At 33.4% G+C, this 27700-nt stretch overlaps 1 protein-coding gene across 1 annotated transcript in view; it reads left to right on the top strand.

Annotated features, from left to right (window-relative positions):
• The window catches only part of LOC124365447 (thyrotropin-releasing hormone receptor-like), an 82748-nt gene extending 62140 nt beyond the window's left edge, over nucleotides 1-20608 (top strand). Inside the window, exons 4-8 of the mRNA XM_046821429.1 lie at nucleotides 106-155; nucleotides 1401-1678; nucleotides 2787-3159; nucleotides 17984-18144; nucleotides 19143-20608. Of these exons, the coding sequence (XP_046677385.1) occupies nucleotides 106-155; nucleotides 1401-1678; nucleotides 2787-3159; nucleotides 17984-18144; nucleotides 19143-19338 (1058 nt within the window). The 3' untranslated portion in view covers nucleotides 19339-20608. The remainder of the gene's footprint in view (nucleotides 1-105; nucleotides 156-1400; nucleotides 1679-2786; nucleotides 3160-17983; nucleotides 18145-19142) is intronic.
• Nucleotides 20609-27700: the final 7092 nt, after the last annotated feature.

Here is a 27700-nt window from a genome sequence, read left to right as displayed (position 1 = left end):
ACATGGAGGATTGCGAGGACAACCTAACGATAGCGATGAGTTGGATTGAGGAGAGAGATCTCTGGTGTAACGACAGTCTCTATCTCATCAACGACAGCCTTAGAGTGCCAGAGTTCTACTCGCATCGTTACCGTATCGTTGGAACTATCTTCCAGGTAAGCAACTCGATAGCACCCCTTCACACGCATATATTTGTCTTCCCCTCAGTCTTGAAAATAAATGCAAAAACGCATTAGAACGAAACATTAATTGTATCAATTGTGATAAATAATTTAACGAGAGAGGTTGAATGCCGGATCAAAAGGATTGATCAGTTTAACAATTTTATTATCTTTTATGCCACTACCAAAATTTTTGAAATAAAAAAGATCAATTTAATCACCGGTCACAACATTTAAATACATTTCCTATGCGGTTTGTAAGCATGGCGTAATTACACTTACGACGCTAAGCCATCTGGTACCGTAAAAAGCAAAGAATATACATTGAGCAAGTTCGCACACGCTCTAAGTTTCTGTCTTCAAATGGCTTCCGATCTCTGACAGGTTGTGGTATAATGTGAGACCGAGAGTTCTCAATCTTTAAAACCTCCTAGCCCCTGGCGAGTACCTGCCATCGAAACCCCCGGCCTCTGGCAGCTCCGCACCTGCTAATTCTTGTCGTCTAGCTGCCCATCGCCTCTAGGCTCTCCCATAATTGGTATTGCTGCTTATGAGGATAGTTATATACAGGTTATTCAGTAAGAGTATTCCAATACTTTGTGATTTTGTTCTACACATAAAAATGCGTAGTTCATATGAAAGTATGACCGAACCTTTAGTTTTCTGTCTATCTGTATGTATGTGTTTTTAATAAAAAAAATATCTTTTGGACTAGTTAAGATAAAGAGATGCAACTTGGGAATTGTAACCTATGATATACCTTTTTAAATAGAATATTAACGAAATCCCTCCACCAATTTTAAAATGGCGTCTGTTTTAAATGTTTAAAGTCAAATAACAAAAAGAAACCTGCATAGTTATAAAAATGCAATAGATACCACCTATTAATTCATTTTTATACCAATTATAATGCTACTTTTTTCCAAGAAATCCATCAACGTACAAGCGAGCAAGATCACTTTTTTTAGGTATGCTTGCACAAGCCGGAAGGAACTAAAATTTGTATTTTGATAGGCATCAGCTGTTTTAAATTGATTATTAAATAGGTTATATTTTAAAATTTATCAACTACTTTGAAATTTATACGAGAAATCCAACGGTACTATTTCCAACGTAATCCGTCAACTTATAAGCGAGCACGGCCACTTGAAAGATACCTTTGCAGAAGCCAGGAGCAACAAACAAATGATATCTTGTACCTAATCATTATTGACGTTATAGATTGTCCTTTTGTCTCAGGGAATTGTGTTCCTGGTGGGCATCTTGGGTAACCTGATGGTGATGGTTGTGGTGAAACGGACCCGCAGCATGCACTCACCCACCAACTGCTACCTGGTGTCCCTCGCCATGGCAGACATGGTTGTCCTGGTCGCTTCAGTTCCTAATGAGATCCTTAGCTACTACCTGGTTGGCAACCACTGGTTGTGGGGGGATCTCGGTTGTTCCCTCTTCGTATTCTTCCAGAACCTCGGAATTAACTCATCCTCACTCGGCCTCATCGCTTTCACTTTCGAAAGGTAAGTTTTGAAATGACGGTTTTAGTTGCAATAATCATAAATTAAGTTATTGTTTGAATCGTGATCGTTGATGATACGAATACGCTGCCTAGGATAATATTGTATAAAATATTACTTAAATAAAAGATGTATTCAGTATTCTAATTTTATTTAACAAGGGATGATAATCCTTGTGAAATTTGTGATGTCCACAAAAAAGTTTTTGTTTGGAGATGACATGAATAAATATCACGAGTAGTTAATGCTATATAAAAACTATTTTATCTGAGTTTAATTTTTCTAGACGCGACACAAGATTATCTGAATAGTCTAGGAGCCCATGTCATTTTGCATACTATTGAAATTATAAGAGAAATTTTCACTAGGAAATAAATAAATTGTCAGCTGCACTGATTATGGTGGAGGTCGAAATAATAGGGTATCAAAAGGGTATATAAGTTGACAATCTTTACTCAAATTCTATTTTTTACAACTTAATTAATTTAAAATTAATCATAACGCACGAAAATATATGTTAAACCATAAAATATTATTTATACGAAAACCATCGGTTTTAAGTGTGTCAAGTTATGAAAATATGATCTGAGGAAAAGTTATCATTTCATATGTTTAACCCCTCCGGTACCCACTCATTTCGACCCTCACCTAACCTAGTGCTGTGGATAATCAATTTATTTCTCAGAAAAAAGTGTTATATACATTTTAAGAAAAAAACAAAAAAAATGCTTATAAAATCCAACTGTCGGCTACAGTTTAGTAGACTAAAATAACTAAGCTATATTAAACTCATGATATACAAAGGATACTTCCATTATGATTTGTAGGATGTATAATTACTTGCTAAAATAAGGTGCGATCCAAATTCAGACTTACTTTTAATTACGTTCCAAACTTCCTAAATTGTATTTTGACTATTTATTAATCACTCTGATAGCTCCCACATGCCTCCAACTCCCTACTTAACGCATCACTAAGTCTTCTGAACTTTCGATGAGAGGAGTTAGTGGTAATGAAGATGTTCATCCTGCAATATTTCCTAATGATAAGATATATCCTCTTTAAGATTATTATCTAAATCGTTTTGTAAATATCTAATTTCTGTTTACAGATACATGGCAATCTGCCATCCTATGAAGGCTCACAAAGTCTGTACACAACGACGAGCCAAGAAGATTATCTTCTCTGTGTGGGTTTTAGCAGTGCTCTATTGTTCTCCCTGGCTTTTCCTCACGACAACCAAGCCCCTCAATTACCGCGGTTTCCCTCAAGCGCGGTTCTGTGACTTCAAACGGCCCAGAGACGAGTATCTCCCCTACTACTTCACTGACCTGGTTGTTTTCTATCTGGTGCCGTTGTTTGTCTCTTGTGTTCTCTACGGCCTCATTGCCCGAACCCTGCTCAATCGGAGAGTGATCCGCGCAGCTGGGAAAGCCTCTTCCACCGTTGTTCTTACCGAGGCTGCTTCGTCCTCCAGGAGTCAGGTAGTATATTTATTACATATATAAATAATAATAACACTACCTATGGCCTACACTAACAATGTAAACTTTATTGCATAAGAGCAATGTTTACATTGCACCACAATCTTATTATTGATATATATATATATATATATATATATATATATATATATGTTTTTTTCAGATGGCATTCAATTTTTCATTTTATTTCTCACTTATATCTTAATGTCACTCCTACTACAATCATGTGTTCTTACTCAGTGATGGGAGTTTGCAAAATGTTTTGGAGGAAATTTTGAATTTAGTCTTCCCAGTGACTTTTAATAAATTCAACAAGAGAGTAAAATGCATTAAACATTTACAGAGTTCTGGTTTTCTGCTTTCTTGAACTGTGTGTTGTGAGTTAAATTCGAAGAAAAAGATCCATATATGAATGTAGTTGGATAAAAGAATTACGTAATTTCCAACTCTTGTTTCGTGCGTGGTTTAAAATAAAGTCAGTATCATCTGCACACCAAATCGTCTCTCCATTCTGGATTGAAAATTACATATTACTGATATATGTATCAGGACTATACCGTGTCAAGAACACACCACTATGGAACATTTCTAGCTACTTTTTCTTTTGTGGATAGAGATCATTATCCAACTGCACAAATTGGTCTCTATCACGTGGATGTGATAAGAGCCACTTGTGCGCCATACCTGCAACGCCACGTGCTCTTAACTGTTCCAACACGATGCACACAGTCAAAAATCTAGAAAGGCCAAGAACGCACATGTTCATGTCCAAGCTATCGAAAATGCGTTTAAGAGGTTTTGTACGTTCTGTAACAAAATTAAGCATAATTGAATGTTGCTTTATAAAGAAATCTGTATTTGGGACAATAAAACTGATTTTATATTTCTGCATAATATATTGATTTTAATTTTGTAATTACAAAATCTTATCAAACGACGTTTGATGTAAAGTGCTAGGAAAGAAAATGTTTCAAACATACGTACAAGTAAACTACTTTTAATAATTGTTAAGATCACATCACTACCTACTATCATTTGCAAACTATCATTTCGTGCATTTCAAGTTCTTCAATTTTATTGCTTACCTATATGTTGTCCTCAGCTTCGCTCGCAAGTTTTAAACCGTAAGCTTTAGTCTTTTTATATCCCGTTTTGAAAGAGTATTCAGATTACAAAAAGTGCTTTTGCTTTATTGTAAAGTTAAAATTCAGAGAGTCATAACGAAATGCCTTCAGTGAGTTGGGCGTCTTTACACTGCGTAGTTTGTAATTGTATGTCCTGCAAACTGCTCTTTACTGTCGATACAAATCAATAGGCACTGAACATGGTTACGAGACAAGGTTTGAGACAGTTTAAGATCCAGCCAACAAAGAACAGTAGCTTTAGAACACCTGCATCACAATCTGGATGAGGCATAAATAGTCTCTTTGAGGCAGTAAAAATGAAACAAATAAAAATTCTCAAGTCTCGTTTGAAGCGAAACCTTCCTAATTACTGGGTATTTTTACTCGATGGTGATTTCATGGACAACACATGGCAATCTTATTGCCTAAACAATTTTGTAATCCCCAGGTAAACCCTATTAATTGTTGTAATGTTTTTTAATGTTTTGATATGTGAATTTGGTGCCTACGTGGACATATGTCGAGTTTGAGCGAGTGCCTAAAAATGCACTACCTAAAAATATACCTTTTATAAATGCATATTTTGTGATTTTAAATACATTTTTATTGATTGTCAACGCGATAAACAATATATTTTATTCTAGGATCATGCCAAATTTATATATTTATAAGACGTCTATGCTTGATCAGAATAGATGACGTCAAATTTTCTGAAGCTTCCTCCATTCACTATAAATTAGATAGGTAACCATACTGACCTGGTTATTACGACTTCAATATGGCACAATATATAATAAGCGAGTTAGCAGTTTAAAGCTTTTGTACAGTTTGAAACAGCTTTGTATCAGCTAACGTATTTATTCAATACTGTTTGTAATTATTATACAGCCACAATGCAGATTATGATTAAGATAAACTTTTATTAAGTAACATTTGTTACTATTAAGGAAATATCTGTAACATTGTTATCTTTCCACTAAATAATTGGGTTCTTTCGTATCTGTAAACCAATTATGTGACATTATTGATTAAAGCGATGTAATGGCATAGAATCAGATGACAATTACGTGCAGATATAGTGTCGGTTTCACAAACACAATCACCTGAACATTGACTAAGGACGAAGCAACCTACCATAGTGCAACATATTTTTTAACTTTTTTTACCAACAAGTATTATGAATATAAAAATACGTGTTGCAGCACATTCCTCGTATCTATATAGGTTATTTTAGGGGGTTATAAAAATAAAATAAACTAATAAATAATAATTCTTAAAAATAATCTAAATAAATGGGATCTTAGGAACGACTAGTCAATTCAATAAATAAAAAAATATCTATGACGTCCAAGGAAAATTTATAAGAAGAGAAATATTGTAAACGTTTCTTGGAGTACTTAAGAATTTGGATAAATGCATGTTATATTTTTCATAATTAAAATTTAACTGGCACTAAACAGATGTAGACACATTTAAACACTCTTTATTGTTTCAGCAGAGGTTCTTCAGAGACTAACAAATTTTGCCTACAAGTGATTAAAAGTAAAAAGTGCTTGGTCTGTAGTGCAGTTCAGATAACAAAGAAATTACACTAATAACTTTATTCGAGATTGAGTCAGTGACTAATTAAAACATATTTAATGTGTTGGAAATACTTTTGAAGTTTATTTTTGGAAACAATATTAAGCCAATGTTATAAACTCCATCTTAATGAAACAAATGTATTACTCTCGTAATTATTAATACATATTAGGATAAAACTCTACATTTATTGAATCTATTAAGTGGATGTGTTATTTTTTAAGAGAACGTTTAAATTCTTAGTGGGGCATCCATTTCATCAAACAATAAACATTGACTTAGTAATGTTGTTCCATGTAACGTCAAACACTCTCTAAGTGATCGGCACAATACTCTGACAAAGTGAATAACTTCCCACACCATGTCTGAGATTTGAATTCATTTGAGAAATCACAATTTTTGTTCTCTATACTGTATTTTAGGTTCATTAAATATATTCCACTCATCCTTTCGGGTTTTCTGTTTTAGGTTCCATCTCAAAATATTATTTATGTATATAAGTGCTTCATGCAATCTCGCTATTCTAGACTGGATCCAAATTTGTCTCAAAACTCACACAACAAACATATCTACTGACACTCAAAAACAGCCCAAATTAAATATTCCTTGGCATCCCTGAGGTAAATGATGATAACAGCTAGGTAACTCCATCACAGCAATATATTGCATATCGTTACTTCATATTGTGTTTTAAATGCATCCTAGAATTTTCGTGATGTAAGTACAATCATTTCCTAATAATCTATGGGGTAAGCTATATTTAGTTACAAAAGTTACTTTCTGGCAACTCTCCTACTTTAGTACACTAAGACTTGTGCCGTTAATTAGTTAATTAGATTTTATATAATGTAAATTTCACAACCAAGTCAGCCAGTACAATTTAATATTATTTTTTTTATCCAATGTTCCGGAACTAAATTATCGGCGGAGTAACTATCTAATTGGCAGCAACGTGGCAAGGCATACATTTAATTTACCAACTAAAAGTGGTGCTTGTAAGTTTCACGGATTAAATTTAACTTATAAGTAAACTTTGCTATTCGAGTATATACTACTAGGACCTCAGAAGTCACCACCCTCATGTGTTATCGTCATTCGGTACACATAATGATTGCGCCAATCTGCTATTGATGTATCAACTGGTTGAAACTGAGTGAAAACGCCACAATGCCTGCCATTAAAATATAGTATTCGTCTAAAGATGAGTTAGTATTTGAACTGATATCTAGAGGTGTTAAATTAAATAGTGACAGTACAGTAAATGAACTTAGAAAGTCCTTAAGACAGTGTTTGAGAAACAATATTTTACCTACTGCAAGTAGCCTATTAAAAATAGATCACAATCAGGAAGTACAACTTCTCAGTGAAAAAGTGATTTTATTAGAACATGGGTGCAGTGAATTGAACAGTGATAGTTCCCCTTTAGAAATCACCAAATTTCAAGAAAAATGTAAACATTTAATAAACCTTTTATTTTTAGACAACCAGCTAGAACTAACTACTGTACATAGTGAAACTTTATCAGCTTTAAAGTGTAGGCTATTAAATGTTGAACAAAAGTTAGCTAAAAACTTGCTACCTAAAGTGAACCTAGAACAGCTTAAAGTGTTAGAAGCCAATTTAAATAGATCATTAGAACAAGATGAGGCTATGGAACAGGCAGTTAAAGAAAAAATAGGCCCTATTTCTGTACAACCACCAACAACATCACAGCCTACTGCCAATACCCCCACTTTGCCTTTAATGCCTATTTATAATGTATTATAATAATTGTATTAGTCAACCTATGTCTACTTTAAATATGTTTAATAAGGTAAACAACCCTGTAGAACATTATTTACAAAATTTTACAGTAACAAATGGTTTAGTAGTACCTGAGCTTATAAACTTTTTGAAAACTTTGTTAAAACTAAAATGTGAAACTAGCCTATCAGATAATGAAATTTTAGCATTGTTACCCTGTTATGCAAAAGGTCCCCTTTTAGCCTAAATAATACAGTGTAAGTCTGTCATGCCAAATGTCAAATATCTACACAGGGAATTAATTAGTGCTTTTATCCTTGTAGGCCTAATTGAAAGACTTAGACTAGATTTAGTTTATAGGCCACAAAGGTTTGATGAGCCACTGTATGAATACATCTATGATATCAAAGAGCTCAGTCAAGTTTTATTGTGTAACATAAGTGAACAGGACTTGGTAACTTGTATAAAAAGAGGTATTAAACCTACAGATAGAAATAAGTTAATTTTGGAAAACAATCCCATTTGTTTTATAGATTTGGAAAAATTGTGTATAGCTAGTAACAACATAACCTTTAATGATAACTTAAGGGACAATTTAAGTAGGACATATTTTAACAACATGTATCCACCACATGTTGGACCTAGAAATAGTAGACCTACCGTAAAAAACCCAAAGTTATGTTTCAATTGTAATAGGCCTGGTCACTTGGCAAAAAATTGTTTTAGGAAGCCAAAAAACTAGTTGGCAGGGAAGTGGTATTACACACAACACCTAAAAATATCCCTCCCCGGTTTCATAAGTTTAAGAATACTAATTTTATAAATAGTAATGCAGTAAGAAAAAAAAAATGCTATTTTATGAGAGTCTATGCTAAGGTAATTAAAAATTGGAGTAAATTAAACTATAGAAAACCTAATCTAAGACTTAATGTTAAACAGTGTAACAATATGCCTTTAATTGAAGGTATAGTGGGTAAAAATGTAAAAACAAACTGCTTATTAGACACCGGTGCTACAAGAGATATAATTAGTAAAGAGTTTTATGATAGCCTATTGTTGAATAAAAATGTTTCTAAATTAATGAAGTCAGATGATAGAATGTTTGCTGCAAATAACACTGAAATAAATGTTTTGGTTACTGTTATGCTAAGATAAAAATTTCTAAATTTTGTTGAAAAGTAAAACTTATTGTATTGGATAATTTAAAATGGGACATTGTATTAGGAAACCCATTTATAACTAATTGTAAACTAATTTTAGATCTTGATGTAGATTCATGTTATTTTAAATTCAATTGTAATGAGAAAGTAACTATTGTCAGACAACAGCCTTTTGAACATGAATGAAACAACATTGATGTAAAAATAGGGTGCACTAGAGCTGAGGCTGAGATACAAAACCTTATAAGGGATTTTCCAAATGTTTTTACTCCAAAATTAGGAGAGGCTCTAGATTTGGAAGTTAAGTTAATTCTAAATGACCCCATACCTTTAAATATTAGGCCTTATTTTATGAGCCCTCCCACTGTAAATAAGATGAAAACAATAACACATGATTGGTTGGACCAAGGAATAATTGAACCCAGTACTTCAGCCTACTCCAGTCCAGCCTTTTTAACAAAAAAGCACAGAATTGTAGTCAATTACACAGAATTAAATAAAAAGTTACAGAAAATTGATTTTCCCATTGGTGATTTAAAGAACTATTATCAACATCTTAGTGGAGCCAAATATTTTTTAGTAATAAATTTAAGAAAAAGTTTTTTTTTACAATGTCCATTATCACCTGATAGTCAAGATATTACCTCATTTAGTACTATATTTGGTAAATATAAATTTAAAAGAATCCCCTTTGGTTTACATGTTGGTAGTGCTGTATTGTCCGCCTATCTGGACAAAGTCCTAGACAATATAAAATTTAAATATGTGATAAATTTTTGGGATGATATCTTAGTGTACAGTAAAGACCTTAATTCGCATTTAGTACATGTCAGAGAAATTGTAAATAGACTAAGCAAACATGGCTTAACGGCAAACCTAGAGAAAGCAAAGTTTTGTTATGAGGAAATCTCCTTTTTGGGGAATTTAATCAAAAATAATACAGTTACTATAGATCCCGAGCGAACAAGGAGTATAAAAGAATTTATGCCGCCTAAGAACGCCAAACAAGTTTCACAGTTTTTAGGTATGACCAATTCCTTTTCTAAATTTATTAAAAATTATGCCGAATTATGTAATCCTTTAAATCGTTTAAGAAGGAAAAACGCTAAATTTATTTGGACAAGTGAATGTAAAGATTCGTTTTTAAAGTTAAAAGAAACGATAATGAATCCTCCTGTACTCCAGTTAGCCGATTTTTCAAAACAATTTGTAGTAATGACAGATGCTAGTGGAATAGCCGCAAGTGGTCGTTTATTACAAGAAAACGACCAAAATGAGTTAATGCCGATAGCCTATTACTCTAGGAAGTTTTCTGATGCCGAATTAAAATATACTGTTTATGAAAAAGAAGCTTTGAGTGCACTAATTTGCATAGAAAAATGGCATGAGTTTTTAGAAGTTAAAACCTTTAAATTAATTACTGATAACCAAGCTTTATCCTATGTCCTCAATCACAAAAGAAAGGTAGGAAGACTTGCCCGGTGGATCGAGAGGATTTTGAATTTACCATTTGAGGTGGAATTTAAAAGTTCTACCGATAATGCGCTAGCAGACGCCCTATCGCGTATGTTTGAAAGCGAGTCGACGGGAACAGCTGATCCGAGCCCCAGTGACCACCGGAGCGTTCCAGACCGGAGTAAAAATAGCTTATCGATTTCCTTCTGCCATTCAAACTCCTCCCGAAGGCAAAAATGTAAAACATCCCTTTAAGTTGCATTCCTTAGTATGGATTAGAACCCACTATCTAAGTAATAAAGTGGAAAAGTTTTGTTCAAAATTAGCACCAAAATATGTAGGAATTTAATAGAATTTTATATTTTTTAAGCCCCGTAACTTGTATTGTACAATACACTGAAAATGTTTTGAATGTAAAAAAGGTTAATATTGTGGATTTAAAGTTAAATTAAGACATGTTTTGTATGAAAGAAAAACGTTGTAGCATCCCTAGCGTAAGAAACCACTTGCTGCCAAATTTGAAAGATAAAATAAAATCCAGGAAGTTAATTGTTTGGTGAATCCTAAACGAATGTTTGAGTGGAAATAAAATATTGAAAACGAATTTGTAGATAGACTTTGTATAAAGAAATGAGACAGAGTTGATCCTGACTGTTTGTAATAAAGGAAACAAATATGAAAAATTGTGTCTGTCTTTTGTAAGTATGTTGAAATACTGAAGTTTGAATTTTGTATATATATTTGAAGTGTTATAATTCATGTATATGTAAGATGTATAGGATATTGTATTTAATATATATTAAGAGTAATGTAGTGTTAATAAGAAATGTGAGACTTAGCTTCTCGTGAGGGGACGTTTCATACCATCCGTATTCGATCAATATTGGTAACTTGTCCGCAAGTCTCAGGGTATTTAACGACAAAACACTATACACAAAACACTGGTATGAACGCAAAAAAAAGAATGAATGCGGCGCCTATCTAACAAAACACTACACTACACTTATTCACTATTTAATCGCCTTAAATACCCTTATTCTCGCAACGACCCGCAAATTCTAAAACGCTGCAACGTGCACTGCATGGAAATAGTTTGCCTAAATCAACTTTATATTTTTGGTCCCCAAGCGAGCAGATAAAGAAATCAGATGCCGGGAGAACTGCATTAGTATGCGATCTAGTGGATTTCATAGGAAACTCTTGAAACCCCGCTATCTATTTTTATGGTAGAAAATTTGAATTTATGTAATGAATGAAAGGTTGAATTAAGTTTATTATTTAGAATATGTTTAAAGTAAAGTAACTAACTAGGTTGCGAAATCAAAGCAGGGGGGATATCTGTACCGTTAATTAGTTAATTAGATTTGATATAATGTAAATTTCACAACCTAGTCAGCCAGTACAATTTAATATTATTTTTTTACCCAATGTTCCGGAACTAAATTATCGGCGGAGTAACTATCTAATTGGCAGCAACGTGGCAAGGCATACATTTAATTTACCATCTAAAAGTGGTGCTTGTAAGTTTCACGGATTAAATTGAACTTATAAGTAAACTTTGCTATTCGAGTATTTATTACTACGACCTCAGAAGTCACCACCCCCATGTGTTATCGTCATTCGGTACAGACTGATTCTATAACTATAGACAATGTTACGTTCAATAGAGTAAGAGTTCGTCTATGAAGTACGTTAGTACTTGAAAGAACGCAGAAACTTTTCATGTCACATTGGTGCATGTCATGTTTCAAATGAATCCTGGAAGTTCGTTGTGTAGGGTCATGACTCTAAAACATGCACTTAATGAAAAACTAAACACAACACTAATTATCAAAACTGAACTGCGGAATACATGTCACAATAGGCCTGCATTCGTCGACCAACCACCTACGACTGATTCATAGGAATATGCAGATTTGATCATAAGTAATTACTTTGATACTTAATTAATTTGATAATCTGTAGTTAAGTTTTGATAATTAGTGTTGTGTTTAGTTTTTATTAAGTGCATGTTGTAGAGTTAGTGAAGTTGACACACAACTTGGTGGTTGTGATTCCTGACTTACGTGTCTGTATGACACGCTGTAATCAACGCTCTGGTATGATTTGTTTATGTTAACCTAGTTTGTAATTATGTCTTAGGTTAGTTATTTACCTGAAGAAGAGATCAGATTGCATATCTCGAAACGTATTGTTACTGATTTTCTGAATCACTGAACGATGTCAAATGTTTGGAAAAATCTGTTTCCTTCATCTCCAAGGTAACTTAATTTTAATGTCAAAATTACTCCAGGTTAAAAACCACGCCACTCCCAAATGAGACGTTACTCATACAGTTACTATAAACTACGATATGTTTCATTGCATGTGAGAAGTACGGTATGATCATTAGAAAATAACTAGATCTCGGAATCTTATTCCGTCTCGTTGCTCCATGTAATGTATCAAAAGACCCCCACACAAGCGTTTTCTGAAGCCTTAATGTAGATTAGAAAGCTTTCCCTCAACAGCTCCAAGGTGGTGATTAATAAAATTAAATCTTCGCTCTTAATTTGCACTAGTGCCTCTCGGATTTCTTATATTTCTCCTTATAGGAACGTTATTCCGAAGCCGTACACAAAAAGTTATGTTTTCTGGCATTTCTGAGGTAAGTTGCAGTAATTTTAAGAAAACGACATCTCTGAAATTTGCTTTGCCTGATTTTTCGATATGATTTTACATGTAAAATTACAAAGATCACATACTTTTCCAATCCTTAAAAGCTTCATGTGGTACCATTTTCTTCGGCAGCCATCTTTCGTTGAGACAGATTCATGAAAATACCAACAATATTGTCGGAAAAAAAATCGATATACATAGAAAAAAAAACAAAAAAACATAGGAACATGTAAATTGTATAACTTCTTCCTTTTTACAGTATATTAAAAGCAATTGTAATTAGTTGCATATAAATGAAGTGTTTTTATAGTTTTAACGATACTCAGTTAGTACTGATGAAAATGTTTGTTTCAAGAAAGTAATTTCTCTTATATAATACTGTAAAAATAGTACTAATATTAAACCTTATGTTTTGAAAGCTGATAATATTTCAAATAAGCAGACCTTATATAGCGATATTGTTAATAAAATAAAAAAGAACAATTATTATTGCTATGAAGCTGCGAATTTATATATAATTTTTGAATAATTCCAAAGAATGTTTCTGTTACTTAATAATGAATAAAAGTTAGTCCAAATAAATACTTTTTTCAGTTACAATTACATTTTTATAACAACGCTAAAGTTTTATGGAAAAGAGTCGTTAATATTTCGATGTAATCATTGAATGAGTTATGTTTACAAAAGATGTCTATGTTCTGTTTGCGATTTCCCAACCTTTCTTAGAAGTTGATACTTTCAAATATTATAACGACTAGTTGTATTGGAAATCATGATTAACATTACAAATAATTCGAAAACTAAGTTGAACAAATATGCTTATAGTATATTGTTTGAAGTTACTTTAAACATTAAGATTGTTTTCCGTACATTGTTTTAGGTGTAGGGAAGCGCAAAGCATGCGGGCGGGCCGTAATCCGTGTCTACTCCCAGCAGGCCACCCACTCTTTGATTAGTCCGGTATTCCCAGTAGAACAGCTGCTAGATTTGTCTCTACTGAATGCTTTACTGCAGACTTCAAAGATAATTTCCAAATCCAAACAACGTATATGTGTGACTTTTACCTGCGTGTGCTACTTAATGTAAGAATATGTGGACATAAGTGGTTAGTTAGATTAAAACTACTATTTGTAATTAACATCCATGTGACATAATCATACTTTACAAATAAGTAGTGCTTATAGTTAATCGTCAGAAATATGGTCTTTTAAGTGTTATGTGTAAATTGCAATGGTAGAGTGATGTGCATAGTACAACAGGTTAGAGTCCATTTCTCTATTTTCAAAGTAAACGAAATATTCCTTGTTATTCCTTTTTTCAAACATACAAGACGTATTCGTACACTTTATATTACTGTGACGCGCTGCAACTTCAAAGGAACACTTGCTCTGGAAATTCGTGTTCAGCAATTCAACATATTACGAGACTATCAATGGGGACATTCTATCGATTGATAAAAAGTTATGTATGTCATTGTGAGACAATAATGTGTTTTATAGTGTTATAATAAATCTATTTATTTGGCAAAATGACATTACAAATTCTCTGAAATTAAAAGAACGAAAAAGTCAAATGTATATAATATTTAAGCTCTTTAATTGGTTTTGCCAGTTTGGGTTTGTACTACAGATTTCCGTAGAAAGAATCGGCTATTATGTTTGCTCCTGCAGGAGAAGTATTAAGATCTTACTAATATATACATATAAATTATTATTGTTATTTATTTATTTATATATAAATTAAATTTGTATAAATGGCAATAGCCGAATATATATAATAGACTCTAAAAAAGTCCTGAACGGGCTTGATGCATACAGGTAAAGCAATAAAACTTGGTACATCATTACTGCAGTTTATATATATATATATATATATAAACTTTTTGAATTTACTACCATTTTTTGTCATTTCAGGGTGATAACACACAAGGAGTCAGAAGGAAATAGCATAGTTTGAGTAGTACATCAAATTAAAGGTCTCTATTAGTAGAGTACATTGCCGCAAATCTAACCTGAAAAGGTTCACTCTTTAAAATATACGCTGGTTTAAAGTTTAAAACCTTTATAATGTAGATCCTTTTCTAGATGGTTCAATGTTCTTCTCTTGGCACACGTTGTGAAAGATAAACTTAGGAAATGAATACTGAACTTAAGAAAAAGTTTTTAAATTATTTATTGACTCTTCACATCCAATGGAGGATGGTCTATAAGAAGTTGATCAAAAAGTTTTAACTTAAACATAGCTCATAATATAAATTATTTTTAAAGGGTTGTTTAGCAGAGATGAATGATATATAGAAAATCCGGATATCAATTATTATAATATAAGTTTTTATTTTAAGTTGGGCTTTGGAATTTACTTGATGTACATTTTACATTACGCTTGTGCGGCCCCTGCCATTATTATATTCTTACATGTGAATTATTGATAAAGGTAAGGTCATTGTTTTTGGTCATACGATTATGTACATTTTAGAACTGAAATTTGGTTACAATTTCATTAATTCCCGTATATGTAAATTGTTCAACAGCTTTTACTTGCTTTCACACGTTTGAGAAAGAATGAATATAAGCAAGAATGCGCAAGTTAGTAGTATAAATGAAGGGGAAAGGAACTGAAAAAATATAAACCGATACAAAATATATTACGTATAATTTTACCCAACGTGAACCACTATTTCATATTATTACAATCAACTCAATGTAAGAACAATATAAAGTTAGAGTAAATTATAGTAATAATTTAAAAAGTAAAAAATACATATTTTCTTCTACATGATTCGTTGTGGAGCTTATTTATGTTACAGGTAGTCAAGATGCTTGCAATGGTGGCAGTTGTGTTTGCCACACTATGGGTGCTCTACAGGGATCTTACGGCATATAATTACTTTGTGCTACAGGTAGTCAAGATGCTTGTAATGGTGGCAGTTGTGTTTGCCACACTACGTCTATTCTACAGGGGTCTCTTGATATATAACTCTGTGTTACAGGTAATCAAGATGCTTGCAATGGTGGTATCTGTGTTTGCCACACTATGGCTGCCTTACAGGGGTCTCTTGATATATAACTCTTTTGTGTTACAGGTAGTCAAGATGCTTGCAATGGAGGTAGCTGTGTTTGCCACACTATAGCTGCTCTACAGGGGTCTCTTGATATATAACTCTTTTGTGTTACAGGTAGTCAAAATGCTTGCAATGGAGGTAGCCGTGTTTGCCACACTATGGCTGCTCTACAGGGGTCTCTTGATATATAACTCTTTTGTGTTACAGGTAGTCAAAATGCTTGCAATGGTGGTAGCTGTTTGCCACACTATGGCTGCTCTACAGGGGTCTCTTGATATATAACTCTTTTGCGTTACAGGTAGTCAAAATGCTTGCAATGGTGGTAGCTGTTTGCCACACTATGGCTGCTCTACAGGGATCTTACGGCATATAATTACTTTGTGCTACAGGTAGTCAAGATGCTTGTAATGGTGGCAGTTGTGTTTGCCACACTACGTCTACTCTACAGGGGTCTCTTGATATATAACTCTGTGTTACAGGTAATCAAGATGCTTGCAATGGTGGTATCTGTGTTTGCCACACTATGGCTGCCTTACAGGGGTCTCTTGATATATAACTCTTTTGTGTTACAGGTAGTCAAGATGCTTGCAATGGAGGTAGCTGTGTTTGCCACACTATAGCTGCTCTACAGGGGTCTCTTGATATATAACTCTTTTGTGTTACAGGTAGTCAAAATGCTTGCAATGGAGGTAGCCGTGTTTGCCACACTATGGCTGCTCTACAGGGGTCTCTTGATATATAACTCTTTTGTGTTACAGGTAGTCAAAATGCTTGTAATGGTGGCAGTTGTGTTTGCCATACTACGTCTACTCTACAGGGGTTTCTTGATATATAACTCTGTGTTACAGGTAATCAAGATGCTTGCAATGGAGGTAGCTGTGTTTGTCACACTATGGCTGCTCTACAGGGGTCTCTTGATATATAACTCTTTTGTGTTACAGGTAGTCAAAATGCTTGCAATGGAGGTAGCTGTGTTTGCCACACTATGGCTGCTCTACAGGGGTCTCTTGATATATAACTCTTTTGTGTTACAGGTAGTTAAAAGGCTTGTAATGGTGGTAGCTGTTTGCCACACCATGGCTGCTCTACAGGGATCTTACGGCATATAATTACTTTGTGCTACAGGTAGTCAAGATGCTTGTAATGGTGGCAGTTGTGTTTGCCACACTACGTCTACTCTACAGGGGTCTCTTGATATATAACTCTGTGTTACAGGTAATCAAGATGCTTGCAATGGTGGTATCTGTGTTTGCCACACTATGGCTGCCTTACAGGGGTCTCTTGACATGTAATGCCTTTGTGTTACAGGTAGTCAAGATGCTTGCAATGGTGGTAGCTGTGTTTGCCACACTATGGCTGCTCTACAGGGGTCTCTTGATATATAACTCTTTTGTGTTACAGGTAGTCAAAATGCTTGCAATGGTGGTAGCTGTTTGCCACACTATGGCTGCTCTACAGGGATCTTACGGCATATAATTACTTTGTGCTACAGGTAGTCAAGATGCTTGTAATGGTGGCAGTTGTGTTTGCCACACTATGGCTGCTCTGCAGGGGTCTCTTGATATATAACTCTTTTGTGTTACAGGTAGTCAAAGTGCTTGCAATGGAGGTAGCTGTGTTTGCCACACTACGTCTACTCTACAGGGGTCTCTTGATATATAACTCTGTGTTACAGGTAATCAAGATGCTTGCAATGGAGGTAGCTGTGTTTGCCACACTATGGCTGCTCTACAGGGGTCTCTTAATATATAACTCTTTTGTGTTACAGGTATTCAAAATGCTTGTAATGGTGGTAGCTGTTTGCCACACTATGGCTGCTCTACAGGGATCTTACGGCATATAATTACTTTGTGCTACAGGTAGTCAAGATGCTTGTAATGGTGGCAGTTGTGTTTGCCACACTACGTCTACTCTACAGGGGTCTCTTGATATATAACTCTGTGTTACAGGTAATCAAGATGCTTGCAATGGTGGTATCTGTGTTTGCCACACTATGGCTGCCTTACAGGGGTCTCTTGACATGTAATGCCTTTGTGTTACAGGTAGTCAAGATGCTTGCAATGGTGGTAGCTGTGTTTGCCACACTATGGCTACCCTACAGGGGTCTCTTGGTATATAACTCCTTTGCCATTCTGTTCTCAAAGCCTAAGTATATGGACCTGTGGTTCCTAATGTTCGCCAAAACTTGTGTATTTATAAACAGGTAAATATTTTTACCAAGTACATGTTGATAGGATAAATAAGACTGGCTCTCTTGACCTTAGTATAATTATTTAATGCCGTTGCAAGATTTTAGTTTTTCACTACTAACAGAACCTCAAAAATCTATATTTCAGATAAAAAACTGCCCAGAAGTTGTTTTGGAAGTGGTCTAATAATTGTAATCCAAGTCTAATTTAATCACAACTTTTCCTCACATTTTAAATAGACGTGCACAATTTTAATGAATTAAATTCTTCTATACATTTTTGAATTTATTTGTGTAGAAAAATGGGCTGTGCCCCAATATTATTGTTTTTGTCGTAAAGAAAACTTTAATAAAACAGCCTTTAATACACAAATGTGTTTAATTGAGAAACATAAAAAAATGTGGATGTTAGTGATAGTTTATGGTATGTATGATTTGGATTTGTCTTTAGATGATAATAGTGAAATTAAGAGTGTCGTGTATGTCATCTTAGGTTTTAAGGATGAAGTGTTATATCATATCTGTGGCGTAAAAGTATCAACTGTAACGATTGTAGTTCTGAAGGCATCATCATTAAGTGATAATGTATTGAAAATTGTTAAATATTGCTGTTTGCTCAAATTATCGGAAAAAAAATGCGACACTTTTGAATTGAAATTGATAGTGTGTAAAAATTGTACAGGTAATGTTTACAAGTAGTGTTTAAATAATGGCGAATTCATTGTAAGACACACGATATATTACAACGGTGGACTAAATTTTATCTTTAATAATACCGCATCATATTGCAAAACATAAAACTTTGGACATTAAAAAATACAACTTGAAAATAAGAAAAATTGACCAAAATAATCTCATGTCATATTTTTGCATTTTATGTAGCTTACTTTAAAATAAAATACAGTCAATAAACCCCGTTTTTTCAACTGGTACATATTTTAATGTCTGTAGATTTCGTTACCGATTTTATAAAAAAAACTATATTATATAATAAAATATATATTCATTTTTAGTGCCATCAACCCTATTCTTTACAACGCAATGTCCACGAAATTCCGGAGGGCATTCCAGAAGCTGCTACTGTGCGGGGAGCCAGTGCAGACAATGCACGTATCCAACCTGCAGGAACTGTCTCGGGGACTGTCCACCAGGCAGCAGCAGAAGCGCAGGAAGGCGGAGAGTTTCAGCACTACAACAACATCTCTATGACAGGAAGACAACCGGGATAGAGTGGAGAGGATTTGACATCCGGAGAACAGGTGGTAAGCTACGTCATAGACCAGAACGGGAACAGGAATTACCACCTTTGTGACAGGTCGGTCGTCATTCCCACTTCCCCGACACGGGTGCGACACCACGGTGGACTATATGTATTATAGACTAGATCCATTTATAATGATTCTCTAAGTATGTAGTTGTATTTCATTCGTTTTAAAACTAGTTTAGTTTTATAAAATAGCAGGGAAATGTTAATTTTGTTACTTTGGTGTTATCCGGAGGCCTCTCTGTCCCTACTTACTACTAGTTATTGTACAAAATAATTAGTATGGATTTTGATTAGGTTATCATATATATGTTACTAGTACTACCAAACAGAAAAAAACCTTTATGAACGCTCACGTGATTTGAAGTTGGAAAGTCTGAAAATTTGGGAGGTGATGTAAGCATCGGAATTGCCCCTGGCCTTCAGTGCGTCTTTGCCACCCCGCACTTCTTGCGAAAATATAGAATCATCTCTCAATAAAGTACCTAAATTCAAACTGAGATTACTTGATCGCTCGCAAATTGTTACTTTAACTTTTAGATTTATAATACGTACGTAAGTATTTATCTACATGTCCTTTTATAGCCTAGTAACAAATAGTAGATAGGAGTAGAGTGGCCTCCGGATAGTACCAAAGTACAGTAGATCTATTTATAACGGTCTAATTCACTGTTTATGTAATTTTATTTCGTTCGTTATAAAAGTAATTTTATTTTGTAAAACAGTAGGGATATTTTAACTTTTCAACGGAAGATAATTATTTGTATTGTTAGTAACATCTACGAGTAAAATGGTTCAACCACAATTTTACTTTTGGCAAATATTTCTGTGTAAAGCAAAACTCTCTACTAAAAAATTCAGTTTTTAATCAAATGAGGTTTATCCCATACAAAAATTACTGCAATAAGTGTGAGATATTGTATGCATACTTACTCAACACAACGCTAACACTTATAAATAACAAAAACATGAGCTGTAGTTTTGGGAAAATCTTAAATACAGATTTATATGCAATATTGTGCCTAGTGACCCAATTCTACTACGGGCCATTGCACTGACAGTTTAGTTTCAACTTATTATTAAAAGACATAATAAAGAGCTATATAATGCGATAGGTAAATATCTATGTTTGTGTAGTTATTATTTGTCGATGTTGTTCCGACGTATTTGTAACATACCCTAAAAATTAACATATAGAACAAGTTTGAATTCTGAAAACCGTATAAGTTACATTTTAAAATTAAAATTTTAAAATAATGTAAATGAGATTTTAACTGGTAATATGTGATATACGGTACATGAAGATTGTAAATAATTCATAAATATAATTTTCTTGAAATATCATTAAGTAGCTTTGTTTTTATTTTTTATTCCTTTAAATGTACAGCACCATCCAATCTGCAGAACTCGGAAATGTCGAATGGAATTCAAATTCTTTGGTTTGCTTTCGATAATATTTCCTATTATTTTTTACAAACACCAATTCAAAGTAGTGAAGTCACATTAATATTTGAAATACACTGAATAATGTACACAATCTTCGTAAATTTAAAAATTAATTATTTGAAAATAAACTTTTTTCATAAGTTGTCCTTCAATTTATGTTATTACATAATACAAATGAGCAGTTGTAAACTGTGTAATTATTGAGTTTTGACTGCAAAACAATAAACTAGAAGCTGCTTTGATATGCTCGTTCCCACCAGTGTTACCTAGAAGTTCCAAGAAACCTAATCTACCTTTCGTTGCTAGGTTTATGGTAACACTATTACTCAAGTAAAATAAAGTTTTGTTTAATTTTGAGCTTCTAGCAAAGGAGTTCATAGGAATCTAACTTAGTAATTTAAACAAACATACACCAGTACTCATACTTGAATTGAGTCCAGCTAATGCTGCAGGTTGACCAGGATATTATACATGTATCTATCTTTCAATCCACGACAGGGTCTTCAAGTTCAAAATTTGATACGAATTTCCCTCTTTACACCAAGATAGGACCAACCACTATTGGTGAAGATCCCAAAGTAAAAAGGGGCTCGCACATAGGTGTTTCCGCTATTTTGTTCAGTAAGTTAATTAAATAACTATATTTTATTCTTTTAAGGTAAATTTGTACCTATCAATATTTTATTGTTTAAAATCATATAGTTTACAAAATTAAATTTTAATTTTGATTGAATTTTTTTAAATAAAACGCTTAAGTCCAAAATTCAAGAAAGCTGACGATTACATCAACACGATTATTAGGTAAGGCCCTATAATCCTTCTTTGATCCAGTTACTACATGATAATGTATGGATGTTCAAAGATGATCTGAAACATTTATTCATCAGCTAATTAATCAAACTGTCACATTGAAGTTCAGGAGTGTTTCATTGTACCGTGTCATATTTACTATAACGGCCAACTACGTATGTAGTCCGTGAACCAAAAGGTCTGTATTTTATTGATTAGAATACTTAATTCAACTAAAAAATAGGAAAAGCTATCTATACTGATGTTTTAAGCACCTTTCTTTTTTTATATACTATGAACATTCTCAATATTCTCTAGTACTTCGTTCTCTATGAAACTGTGAATGCAGATCCGCTGGAGAAGAAGATGTCACCGGCATATGTCACATTGGTGCATAACGACACGTTATTTATTTAAAACAAGAAGTATATCTACGAAGTAGGAACTAGTAAAGCGGATTAGGCAAGCATACGCGCTAGAAGTCGCGTTAACCACTCCGCAAGAAATTGCGATGTAGACTCCACAGTGTCTTCACACTTATCTAAAGTCAGGATATCCATGTTCATTATCCATAACAGGTGATATCTTGAATTAAAAAAAAACCAGATAAATTAAACCGGTTGAAAGGGTAGTGAATAAAAAGAATGGAAATTCTCTAACAGAAGGTACAAGTTAATAATTTTCGTTTTTCATCTGTAACAAGGTACGAGTACACCACCACCACGTGACGCACAACGGTCTTCGCTGAAGTAAATTACCAAATTTCAAATATATAGCTCATTGCATATTCGAGTTGTTTTGCAAAAAGGTACACATACAATTAACCTTAAAACATTATGTGAACCTCATGGTTGATAGGTTTCAATGACGCTCAGCCAAATTCCAAGGTTGGACATGTACCATCACACACATGGACACATTAAATGTCCATAAAACACGTTCATGTGTCCAGTGACACATTTTTGTATGCAGAAATGAAGTTTCGTGCAAAATATAATGCCTACAGATAAAATGTTTTTAGAGATGTATTGCCAGATGATGCATTAAAATTTTACGACATCCAAATTAAGTTAAATTTTATAAGATAATGTTATATAACAAAAGTTCCGGTTGGATAGGTTTTGGTTATCAGGTTATAACTTAATAACGTAATTATTATGCTGAAACCAAATCTTTTTTCGATGTTAACATTAACTTTCCATTCTATTATTTATTCTTTAACTCTAAGAAAGTTTACGTATTGAAATCTTATTTCGTTTACTCTATTTACTTAAAATTTAATACTTCCTATTTCGACCCCCAGCGTGGCGGAAATTGATTTCCTTACTAAGAAATAACATCATCTATCGATTTCACGAATTACCAGGTTCTAAGCGTGTAATTGGCTCTCGACTCCTGGTTACTGCAGCGTTGACAGTAGAAAACATGTCGTCAAGCATGCTTGGAGTCATTTATAGACATGTACGAAGTTTTCACTTCTGCCATGCATGCCACCTCTTGTACCAGGGATGCTCGTGGGCCCACTATTTCGATGACGGTAAGTCTTACGACCAGTAATGGCTATTGAGTAAGTGATAGTTATTGACTGAGCTTTAGCGAAGTGTATCACTCTTGAGGCTAGAAAGCTTTCAAGTCTGTCTGTCTGATGGTCCTTACGTCTGTCTGTCCGTTCGTTCTTGCGTCTCTTTACCCGTCCGTCTCAGTCAATTCTGGAAGTCAGTCCGTTTACTAGATATCGTGCAGATAGATAGACATATAAACAGAAAAAATGAGCAAAACTGAGTTAGATGATGGGTACGTCACTCCATTAAGTTATTAATCGATTATATGAATGACCATAAATCCAACGAGAAAATCGGAAAATAAATAAATTTTTAATCAAACTGTAAACAATCATATGAGTCTTCAACATGTATCACTTTTCATAGCGGTTAAAGAAAAAAGAATAGAATGGAAGTCAACGTCATAAATCGGTGAAAAGATTTTATTAAAGCGTACTCTAGCTTTATAGTACTCTCCTTCGCTCACGGAATTTCTTTATTATTTGAACACTACTATGAAACCTAACTTAATGGAAAAAATGATATTTTATCACGTGGCAAGATATTTCGAGAAATATTTCATCTGTAAAATTTTAATATTGTATGAAACTTTATTTATATATAGATAAAATAATGCAAGGAACCTCAGGAAAGAATATTAAGCGACACGTAGTGTGGCGTAGTACTGCCATGTATTATTATTGTTAGCTATTATTATTGTATAACTTTAGTTAGTTAGAAATGTAAGCATTATGTGAACATTATGAAAATAATAATAATAATGCCGCACTCAATCCGATTACATTTGGAATTTCAAAATGGTTAAAGGAAACTTCAATAATGCTCTATTTAGCTCGAAAAGTACAACCAGGTTCGACGTAGTTATCAGTCTCCCACAACTAGATGTTATCATGTATTACTAGAAGCTGTCTATCACCATGATCCCAACGATTTTAAATTCTTGGTGCACACAAGAGGAAACACTGGCTAAACTGTATTTCATTGGAATACATCCTTATTAGGTTTTAAGTAAAAGAAACCACTAAAAAACCAAAAGAAAGTAATCCAAAGAAGACTGATTTATCAAAATTACCATTTATTAAAATGTAAATCTTTTTTATTTTATTAATGTGTGTTCATAATAGTAAAAGCCAACACGTTCCCCCACCCATATTAGATTTACATAACTAAAAATATTCATGAAAACACATTTACAAAAAAGATTTACCAAGAACAAATGAAATGTCATAGTTATGATTTGTAATAGTTATATACTTTTATAATTTTAGTTTAGTTAGAAATTGTTCATTTTTGAAGTAACAGTGCCTATTATTATTATCGGGCGTAAAAAACTTTGTAACAACAATAGGCTTTACAGTAATTGATTAATTAATCTGCGATTGAGCTGTGATAAGCCATGCAGCTGTGTCAATTGCGTTTATAAAGCACTCTATTCGTAGACAGTAGTAAACAGTACTATACTTCCTTTTGCCTAATAATAACCAAAGTGTGTGAAATCTGTATACTTGCTGATGAAATAAATCCCTCCCTAATAGAGGCTGTAAAACAATCCCAGTGTTAATTTAACACTTTTGCTATCAAGAGTTGATGAACAATTTTTGTATCAAATATACATGTCATCTCAAATCATATTTCGTTACTTATGATGAACATTTATAACCCTATAATCCTTTTAACGATTATTATCGCACTATTCGAACTACTCTTCTGTAAACTATCATACTTTCCCAATAAATATACAAAATATTAAGATCCTTTGAAATTTTTTCAGTTTCTTATGTTTACCTTTCACTGTCATGATACACAGCCAAGAACTATATCAGTTCAATTTCTAAAGAACCACAAGTTAAGTAATAATATGAAGTATAATGCATAATACAATACGATTGTTTTTTATGTAAAATACTGAGTAGTAATAGAATGTTTGCACAAAGAGGGTGATTTTATACTTTATTTTATGAAATACATATTATTAAAACAACTAATATAAATAACTATAATTTATTTAAATACAAGTTTTTATTTGTTTAATTTTTTCGTACTACTCTATATGCTTGTTGTTCGATAAGAGAATTCATTAATTTGTTTCGTTATAATTACAACCATGTATTTGCGGAATCTTAATTGAGAGCCAAGGAGAACATTTCCAGCTCTAATCAGTCAACAAAGACTCAGAGAACTATCAGGTACCAATAATGCTACTTTAGCAATAAATAAACCTTAATATTGTTACCTCGATATGTAGGTTGGGGAGGTAGGGCGGCTGATTACTTTTTCCCAATTTAATCAATCTACTAACGAAATGTTCTTTCGTAATCGAAGTAAATAACACATAAAATTACTTAACCACGCTAAATAAGACATACAGTTTCAGGTTTAGTAGTTCATTTGATCCTGATAGTTATGCTACAGGTGTTACTAAGTCACACGTTACAATTTTGTATATTATGATACTCTATTTATGCTTTTATGTTCTCGTTGAAATCATAGTTACCCATATATTAATGTAAAAATTATCACTAAACCTCATTAAATTCCCATGGAGTGAAATACACAATCGTTTAACACGATTATTCTTATATGGAAATGCAACTTTAAATTTCAATTCTGTACTCGTTTATTCTCGAGGTACCGTGTGAAAAGCAGACAGACAGACATACATACATGAAATGTTTGCTGCCCCTCAAGGGTTGGGATTCGCTAACGCTCAGCGAATTTGTTTCTTCTTCTGTTAAATCAAAGTAAAAAAAACTTACTTAATATTGGTGTTACATTATGTTGTCAAATTCATATGGGACACTCTAGCAAAATAAAACAAAAATTTACACGGTGGGATAATTAGGTTATTAATAGATATGTATTATGAGAGTCGAGATACACAATATTTTAACGAAGGCATTTTTAAAACATGGCAACATTTTAAATCTCTCACAAAACAGTCAATGTGTGCCCTGGAACTTCTTGGAAATAACATTCAAACAGAAAAAAATTATATATTTAAATATTTGTTACGTCAAAACGTACAGTCGGTATTTGAACATGGATAAATTTAATGTGTATATTTACATTACTGGATTGTGTAAACGGTACCTACTGCCAACATTTCCAAGAATACAGGAAACACCTTGGTTGCCATCTCTTTGCTGAACACTGTAAAATTAACATAAACTTAAATCGTTTAGATTTAAACCACCTTACTGTTTCACAAATTTGACATTTTCAACAAGTGCTGGTGTTTTAGTAAAAATGTAACACTAAAGTATTTTAGTTGTCACTTATATAATTTGTCTATTTTATATATTTATTATGTTTTTTACTGAAAATAAGCAACGGTGTGTAACATTAATTCTATGTGCTTTCATCAATGCAAAGCAACTTGTATAAGACTTAGACTAAGACATCGGAATGTTCCTTCTCCGTAGACTAATGTATATAATCTCTAGGCTCTTGAGACACATTATCTTGATATAGTCAACGTGAATAGGCATGTTATACTGTGTACTTCGAAGCTGAATATACATAAATTATATTTCTTAGTTTAGTTTTAAAGTCAGAAGTATTAGTTTTAGCCAGAAAAAACTTTTTAAACTAAGCAGCCAGTAACGGAATAATTCCCCCAAAAAGAAATGTTCAATTCTGGCTGGATTATAACTTTGATTTAAATCTAGACTGGGTACATCAAAAACCAATTATATCAATTATATCTTGAAACCCCCGTGGATGTCCATGAGCGGCACACCACTGACCACAATAGTCGAGATAATGCGTTGGAAGGGTAGATCAATAGACTTGTTTATTGCAGAGGTTGTGGAGCTCCCTTAGTGTTAAAGCACGTTCCTAGCCTGAACATGAAGGACTGCAGTCCTCTGCCCGCTTTGACAGGAGAGGCTGGGACAGAGCTGACCTTTCCTTCTTTCAAGGTGACTTTACTGATTTATAAAACTCTATCTCTTCTCACAGTATTTCAATAGAACTTTACTGTGAGAGAACCTTATCAAACAGGATGAGGGAGAGAGTCGTACAGTACAAGATTGACAGTGCTGATTAGTGCTTCGGTTACTGACAGGAATTGCATCTGCGTTATCCCTAATTCAGACTCAAAGTCTTAAAACGTGTATCCTCAGGCCCTACCTAATTTGAATAATATAAGAACACCAAGACAACCAGGTATTTATCAGACTATACAAAATGTACTCGTAAATTCACGTTCTTGCAGAAATCGTTGACAAGTTCCAGGTTAACCGGAACCTATACTTGTACCATTTTCAAATTTCTACGCAACTTTATAAGTTTGAATATCAAAATGTTTAGAAAAATGTGAAAGTACAAAAATTCATTTTATGAGGGCTTCAGTTGAAGGTTATTGATTCCCCTGTATATATTTTTCCTTTTTGATATATTTTGGTAAAACACATTAAGTCATATAATGATATAATTGTTCTTATTTTTGACATTAAGCTTTCATACACTGCATTATTCTCATTCACAAAGTAAAAGATTTCACACTATT

The sequence above is a fragment of the Homalodisca vitripennis genome, chromosome 6 (genome assembly GCF_021130785.1).
Source record: "Homalodisca vitripennis isolate AUS2020 chromosome 6, UT_GWSS_2.1, whole genome shotgun sequence".
Classification (NCBI taxonomy): Eukaryota; Metazoa; Arthropoda; class Insecta; order Hemiptera; family Cicadellidae; genus Homalodisca; species Homalodisca vitripennis.
The sequence above is the reverse complement of the archived record's forward strand: the minus strand, read 5'-3'. Positions and strand labels throughout refer to the sequence as shown.